At 56.0% G+C, this 8,012-nt stretch overlaps 1 protein-coding gene across 2 annotated transcripts in view; it reads left to right on the forward strand.

Annotated features, from left to right (window-relative positions):
• Positions 1-7,720, forward strand: part of LOC119955806 (metabotropic glutamate receptor 6-like) — a 104,868-nt gene extending 97,148 nt beyond the window's left edge. For both annotated transcript variants that reach the window (XM_038782396.1, XM_038782395.1), the window contains 2 exons: positions 3,403-4,338; positions 7,167-7,720. In XM_038782396.1, the coding sequence (XP_038638324.1) occupies positions 3,403-4,338; positions 7,167-7,388 (1,158 nt within the window). In that variant the 3' untranslated portion in view covers positions 7,389-7,720. The remainder of the gene's footprint in view (positions 1-3,402; positions 4,339-7,166) is intronic.
• Positions 7,721-8,012: the final 292 nt, after the last annotated feature.

Consider the following 8,012-nt stretch of genomic DNA (forward strand, 5'->3'; position numbering starts at 1 on the left):
GTGGTAGGCGGATTTCAGGTCAATAGTAGAGAAGACCCGGTACTGTGCAATCTGATTGACCATATCAGAAATGCGAGGGAGGGGGTACGCGTCGAGCTGCGTGTACCGGTTGATGGTCTGGCTGTAGTCCACGACCATCCTGTGCTTCTCTCCGGTCTTAACCACTACCACCTGGGCTCTCCAAGGGCTGTTGCTGGCCTCGATGATACCCTCCCGAAGCAGCCGCTGGACTTCGGACCTGATGAAGGCCTTGTCCTGGGTGCTGTACCGTCTGCTCCTGGTGGCGACGGGCTTGCAATCCACAGTCAGATTGGCAAAGAGGGAGGGGGGCTCGACCTTGAGGGTCGCGAGGCCGCGAACGGTGAGGGGAGGTAGGGGTCCACCGAATTTGAGGGTGAGGCTCTGGAGATTGCACTGGAAATCCAGGCCTAGTAAGAGTGAAGTGCAGAGGTCGGGGAGAATGTACAGACGGAAACGGTCGAATTCCACACCCTGTACAGTGAGTTTAACCAGGCAGAAACCCCGGATCGGGACAGAGTGGGAACCGGAGGCAAGGGAGATCTGCCGGTCGGCGGGATGGATCGCAAGGGAATAGCGCCTTACCGTGTCCGGGTGGACGAAGCTCTCGGTGCTCCCGGAGTCGATGAGGCAGGAGGTCACATGGCCGTTGACCAGCACCGATGTGGAAGAGGGTGCCAGGTTGCGAGGACGGGACTGGTCGAGCGTAACGGAGGCGAGCAGTGGTTGGTCGGCGGTTGAGTCAGATGAGTCCGACGAGGAGCGGTAGCGACCCGTGTCCCGTGATGGCGGCCCCTGGAGACGAGATGGCGGCATCCGCAGTACCTGTGGGTAAAATGGCGGCGTCCATGGAGCGCACGTTATGGGGTCGGAACAAAATGGCGGCGCCCATGGAACGCACATGGCTGTGGTGGATGAAGATGGCGGTGCCCATGGGGCGCACGTGGCGGGGGCGGAAAAAGATGGCGGCGCCCACTGATCGCACGTGGGGTCGGGGGAAGCGGACGGCGGGGCCCATTGAGGGAGCGGCTGAGGAGTGGGGACCGGCGGCGCGATAGCGGCGACCGTCCGGGACTGACACACCGCTGCAAAGTGGCCTTTCCTGCCACAAGCTTTGCAGGTCGCTGTGCGGGCCGGGCAGCGTTGGCGAGGGTGCTTCTTTTGGCCGCAGAAGTAACAGTGGGGACCCCCAGGGGGTGCGGTGCGGCAGGCAGCGCAGGCATAGTGCGCGGGGGCGGCTGCTGGGGGGGCCATTTGCGGGGTCCACGAGGGGTAGGACGGATGGGCCTGGGGAGCCGTTTGCGGGGTCCACGAGGGGTAGGACGGGTGGGCCGAGTGGCTAGCGGAGTAAGTGTGCGCACTACGGGAGGCGGCCGTCATGGAGAGCACCAGGGCCTTTGCGGCCGCGAGGTCGGGAGCGACCCCTTCCAGCAGTCGTTGCCGGATGGGGTCCGATGCAATGCCTGTAACGAAGGCATCGCGCATGAGTAAGTCAGAGTGTTCTGTGGCTGTGAGGGCCCGGCAGTCGCAGTCTCGTACCAGAGGTATAAGGGCCCTCCAGAAGTCCTCAAGCGACTCACCCGGCTGCTGGACGCGAGTAGAAAGTTGATGCCTCGCAAACAGGGTGTTCGCTGATGGTGCATAATTCTCCTTGAGCAGTTCCATAGCTGCGGTGTAGTCGGTCGCATCTCGAATGAGCGGAAAGACGCTGGAGCTAAGTCTGGAGTACAGGAGTTGCTTTTTCTGAGCCTCCGTCGGGGGAGGGTCTGCTGAAGAGATGTAGGCCTCGAAGACTGCGAGCCAGTGATCAAAGTCTTTTCTGGCGTGAGGCGAATGTGGATCCAGCTGCAGACGGTCAGGCTTGACTCTGATGTCCATGGTGACTGGGAAATCGTACAGCAATAAATTGTGGCGCTAACAATTATACTCAAAGCCGAGAGACTAGTACAATAGAGGCTTTATTGCTGTACGATGTTGTCCCTCCATCTGCAACAGTAGACTAAGGGTCTGAGCAGCTCTCATACATATTTATACGCAAGCTCCCTGTGGGCGGAGCTAGCCGGCAGGGGCTGACCGGAGGAACCTGTATTACAGGTACAGGCGTACATCCCCCTACTGCAGTACACATAACTACAGTGGTTATCTCACCACAATGGGGACAGTGTAGAGGAGCTTTACTCTGTATCTAACCCCGTGCTGTACCTGTCCTGGGAGTGTTTGATGGGGACAGTGTAGAGAGAGCTTTACTCTGTATCTAACCCCGTGCTGTACCTGTCCTGGGAGTGTTTGATGGGGACAGTGTAGAGGGAGCTTTACTCTGTATCTAACCCCGTGCTGTACCTGTCCTGGGAGTGTTTGATGGGGACAGTGTAGAGGGGGCTTTACTCTGTATCTAACCCCGTGCTGTACCTGTCCTGGGAGTGTTTGATGGGGACAGTGTGGAGGGAGCTTTACTCTGTATCTAACCCTGTGCTGTACCTGTCCTGGGAGTGTTTGATGGGGACAGTGTAGAGGGAGCTTTACTCTGTATCTAACCCCATGCTGTACCTGTCCTGGGAGTGTTTGATGGGGACAGTGTAGAGGGAGCTTTACTCTGTATCTAACCCCGTGTTGTACCTGTCCTGGGAGTGTATGATGGGGACAGTGTAGAAGGAGCTTTACTCTGTATCTAACCCCGTGCTGTACCTGCCCTGGGAGTGTTTGATGGGGACAGTGTAGAGGGAGCTTTACTCTGTATCTAATCCCGTGCTGTACCTGTCCTGGGAGTGTTTGATGGGGACAGTGTGGAGGGAGCATTACTCTGTATCTAACCCCGTGCTGTACCTGTCCTGGGAGTGTTTGATGGGGACAGTGTAGAGGGAGCTTTACTCTGTATCTAACCCTGTGCTGTATCTGTCCTGGCAGTGTTTGATGGGGACAGTGTAGAGGGAGCTTTACTCTGTATCTAACCCTGTGCTGTACCTGTCCTGGGAGTGTTTGATAGGGGCAGTGTAGAGGGAGCTTTACTCTGTATCTAACCCCGTGCTGTGCCTGCCCTGGGAGTGTTTGATGGGGACAGTGTAGAGGGAGCTTTACTCTGTATCTAACCCCGTGCTGTACCTGTCCTGGGAGTGTTGGATGGGGACAGTGTAGAGGAGCTTTACTCTGTATCTAACCCCGTGCTGTACCTGTCCTGGGAGTGTTTGATGGGGACAGTGTAGAGGGAGCTTTACTCTGTATCTACCCCCGTGCTGTACCTGTCCTGGGAGTGTTTGATGGGGTGTAGAGGGAGCTTTACTCTGTATCTAACCCCGTGCTGTACCTGTCCTGGGAGTGTTTGATGGGGACAGTGTAGAGGGAGCTTTACTCTGTATCTAACCCCGTGCTGTACCTGTTCTCTTGCAGATGGATGAGATGCAGTGGGGGGGTGGGGGCACGGAGGTGCCGCCATCGGTCTGCAGTTTTCCCTGCCATCCCGGCGAGCGGAAGAAGATGGTGAAGGGGGTGCCCTGCTGCTGGCACTGTGAGTTGTGCGATGGTTACCGGTACCAGCTGAGCGAGTTTGAGTGCGAGCTGTGCCCTTTGGATATGCGGCCCAGCACCAACCGGACAGGCTGCCGGCCGACGCCCGTGGTAAAGCTGGAGTGGCACTCAGCCTGGGCGGTGCTGCCCCTCATCCTGGCCGTGCTGGGCATCCTGGCCACCACATCCACCATCCTGGTCTTCATCCGACACAACGACACACCCATCGTGCGGGCGTCGGGCCGTGAGCTGAGCTATGTGCTGCTGACTGGCGTCTTCCTCATCTACGCCATCACCTTCCTCATGATCGCCGAGCCAGGTTCCGTCGTCTGTGCTCTGCGGCGCCTCCTGCTGGGCCTGGGCATGAGCATCACCTACTCGGCGCTGCTGACCAAGACCAACCGCATTTACCGCATCTTTGAGACTGGCAAGCGCTCGGTGACGCCGCCCCGGTTCATCAGCCCCACCTCGCAGCTCGCCATCACCTTCATCCTCATCTCCCTCCAGGTGCTGGGGGTCCTGGTGTGGCTGGGCGTCGAGCCCCCTCACGCCCACGTGGACTACGAGGAGCAGCGCACCCCCAATCCCGAGCTGGCTCGTGGCATGCTCAAGTGCGACATGTCTGACCTCTCCATCATCTGCTGCCTGAGCTACAGCATCGTCCTGATGGTCACCTGCACCGTGTACGCCGTGAAGAGCCGCGGAGTCCCCGAGACCTTCAACGAAGCCAAACCCATCGGCTTCACCATGTACACCACCTGCATCATCTGGCTGGCCTTCGTACCCATTTTCTTTGGCACGGCCCAATCAGCAGAAAAGGTAAAGGTCCCTCCTCACCCTCCAGCCCACTGCGCCGCCCTTCCTGACACATCCTCCTCATTTAACTTCTAATTTTCTCCCCATTTCCCTCCTCATTTCCTTCCCCATTTCCCTCCTCATTTCCTTCCCAATTTTCCTCCTCACTTCCTTCCCAATTTCCTCCTCATTTCCTTCCCCATTTCCGTCCTCATTTCCTTCCCCATTTCCCTCCTCATTTCCGTCCCCATTTCCCTCCTCATTTCCTTCCCCATTTCCCTCCTCATTTCCTTCCCCATTTCCCTCCTCATTTCCTTCCCCATTTCCCTCCTCATTTCCTTCCCCATTTCCCTCCTCATTTCCGTCCCCATTTCCCTCCTCATTTCCTTCCCAATTTTCCTCCTCATTTCCTTCCCCAATTTTCCTCCTCATTTCCTTCCCCATTTCCCTCCTCATTTCCGTCCCCATTTCCCTCCTCATTTCCGTCCCCCATTTCCCTCCTCATTTCCTTCCCCACTTCCCTCCTCATTTCCTTCCCAATTTTCCTCCTCATTTCCTTCCCAATTTTCCTCCTCATTTCCCTCCTCATTTCCTTCCCCATTTCCCTCCTCATTTCCTTCCCCATTTCCCTCCTCATTTCCTTCCCCATTTCCCTCCTCATTTCCTTCCCCATTTTCCACTTAATTTCCCTCCCCATATCCTGCCCCAGTTCCTCCTCATTTTATTCCCCATTTTCCTCTGCATTGTCTCCTTGTTTTCTTCCCGATTTCCCTCCACGTTTTCCTCTGCACATTCCCCTGCATTTTCTCGTCATTTTCCTCTTCATTCTTCTCCGCATTTAACTCCTTATTTTGTCTTCATTTTACTCCTCAGTTTTTCCACAGGCTCCTCCTCATTTCCTCCATGTTTCCACTGCCTTTTTCCTCCTCATTTGCTTATTTTCGCCTAATTGTTCTCCTCATTTTCCTCATTCGCTCCTCATTTACCACATAATTTCCTCCTCATTTTCCTCTCCCATTTCGGTGTCACCTTCCTCCTCTTCTCCCTTTCTCCCGGGATTCTGATCATTCCTCTCCATTCTGCCCTGACCCCAGTGTCAGTCATTCCCCGCATGTTGCTTCCCAATCCGTCACAATATCTGCCCACAACAGCTGTCATCTAAATGGGGTCTTTCATTTGGAAAATATCCCCCGGCATTTCACAAAGGCCAAATCAACAGAATGGAATTGAAAATCACAAGAGGAGAAAGTTTGCCAAGAGCTCGGTAAAATAAATTAGCTCTTAAAATCACCGTTAGAAAGACAGAGAGGTTTAGGGAGGAAAATCCAGAGCTGAGGGCCGTCCAGGTAACTGAAGAAACGGCCGTTAATGGCAGAGCGATGGGGGGGGGGGGTACTCAAGAGCTGGGACAGGAGGGGAGCAGAGATCTTGGAAGGTTGGAGGAGGTTACAGAGAAAGGGAGGGTTGTAGGGACTGGAGGAGGTTACAGAGATAGGGTGGGTTGTAGGAGCTGGAGGAGGTTACAGAGACAGGGAGGGAGGAGGTTACAGAGATAGGGAGGGTTGTAGGGGCTGGAGGTTACAGAGATAGGGTGGGTTGTAGGTGCTGGAGGAGGTTACAGAGACAGGGAGGGAGGAGGTTACAGAGATAGGGAGGATTGTAGGGGCTGGAGGAGGTTACAGAGATGGAGGGAGGAGGTTACAGAGATAGGGAGGGTTGTAGGGGCTGGAGGAGGTTACAGAGATAGGGAGGGTTGTAGGGGCTGGAGGAGGTTACAGAGATAGGGAAGGTTGTGGGGGGGCTGGAGGAGGTTACAGAGATAGGGAGGGTTGTAGGAGCTGGAGGAGGCTACAGAGATAGGGAGGGTTGTGGGGGCTGGAGGAAGTTACAGAGATAGGGTGGGATGTAGGAGCTGGAGGAGGTTACAGAGATAGGGAGGGTTGTAGGGGCTGGAGGAGGTTACAGAGATAGGGAGGGTTGTAGGGGCTGGAGGAGGTTACAGAGATAGGGAGGGTTGTTGGTGCAAAGTAAGACAGAGAGAGATTGGGGACAGGATTTCCCTGATCCTGAGGCTCTGTTGACGCCGTCGTAAACGCCGTCGGATTTTACGATGGCGTCAACAGGCCCCCAGGAGCAGCGATCCTGAGCCCTACAGGGTGCCAGCATGGCACTGGAGTGACTCACGCAGCTCCAGCTGCCGATATCGGCGGGAAATGGGCGCCACGGGTCTGCACATGCGCGCTGTGGCCGGTGCAAACTCGCACATGGCGCTGCGACCAGTGCTAACTCGCGCATGCCCGCTAGCTTCCTTCTGCACGCCGGCCTCAATGCAACATGGCGTTGAGCTATAGGGGCCGGTGCGGAGTAAAAGAGGCCCTCACCAGGAGAAGCCAGCCTGCCGATTGGTAGGCCGCAATCGCGCCTGAGCCAATGGCGGCGATTCTCTGGGGCGGTGTCGCGTGTTTGACGTCCGGCCCGGCGATCCTCCGACCCGGCCCCAGGGTCAGAGAATCCGCCCAGGGAGTGAGACAGAGAGAGAAAGAGGGAGTAAGAGAGATAGATGGTGAGAGAGAGAGATACAGAGTGAGAGACAGAGATAGAGAGTAAGATGGAGAAAGAGAGAGAGAGAGAGAGAGGCTGCTAGAGAGATAAAGAGGGAATGAGAAAGAGAGGGAGACGGAGATAGAGAGAGAGATGGTGAAACAGAGAGAGAAAGAGAGTGATTGAGTGAGTAAGAGGCAGAGCGATAGAGAGGGAGACAGAGGGAGAGTGGTGCGGGTGTGTGGGTGTTTGAACATTGGTTGTCAGTGTGGGTCTATTTGAAGGGTTCTCACTGTGTGTGTGTCTTCCAGATGTACATCCAGACAACGACCCTGACGGTGTCCATGAGTCTGAGTGCGTTTGTGTGCCTCGGAATGCTGTACATCCCCAAAGTCTACGTCATTCTCTTCCACCCAGAACAGAACGTCCAGAGGAGGAAGAGAAGCTTCAAAGCAGCAGCCACGGTGGCTAGCCTCACTTCACAACGCTCCCACAACGGAGACGCGCCCAAGGATGAGAAAGCAGGGAACTAGCGTCGGAAAGGGACAATGTGACATCAGCACCCGTGCACTGGGAGGGCCTGGTGAAAAACCCCATCGAACACTGACCCCTGACCCATAACCTCACCCAGAATACCTTGCGGTTGACCCTTGGCCTCCTCACAGACCTAAATATGCCGCCCCCCCCCACTGCACCCCCAAACCCTCCCCCCCCTCACCTGCCCAACACTTATCTGTGCATCAGCTATCTCCACTTGACATTCAATGGCGTTACCATCGCTGAATTCCCCCATATCATCATCCTGGGGGTTCTCATTGACCAGAAGCTGAACTGGGCCAAGCAATGGCTACCAGAGCAGGTCAGAGGCTGGGAATCCTGCGGAGAGTAACTCACCTCCTGACGCCGCCCCCCCCTTCCTCCCCGCCCCCTCCCCCATCCTTCAAAGCCTGTCCACCATCTACAAGGCACAAGTCGAGTGTGATGGAATACTCTGCACTCGCCTGGATGAGTGAGGCTCCCAACGACACTCGAGAAGCTCAACGCCGTCCAGGGCAAAGCTTGATTAACACCCCTTCCACAAACACCCACTCCCTCCACCCATCGACGCACAGCAGCAGCCGTGTGTGCCGTCTACAAGATGCACTGCAGCAACTCGC

This window comes from Scyliorhinus canicula, chromosome 21 (genome assembly GCF_902713615.1).
Source record: "Scyliorhinus canicula chromosome 21, sScyCan1.1, whole genome shotgun sequence".
Taxonomy (NCBI): Eukaryota; Metazoa; Chordata; class Chondrichthyes; order Carcharhiniformes; family Scyliorhinidae; genus Scyliorhinus; species Scyliorhinus canicula.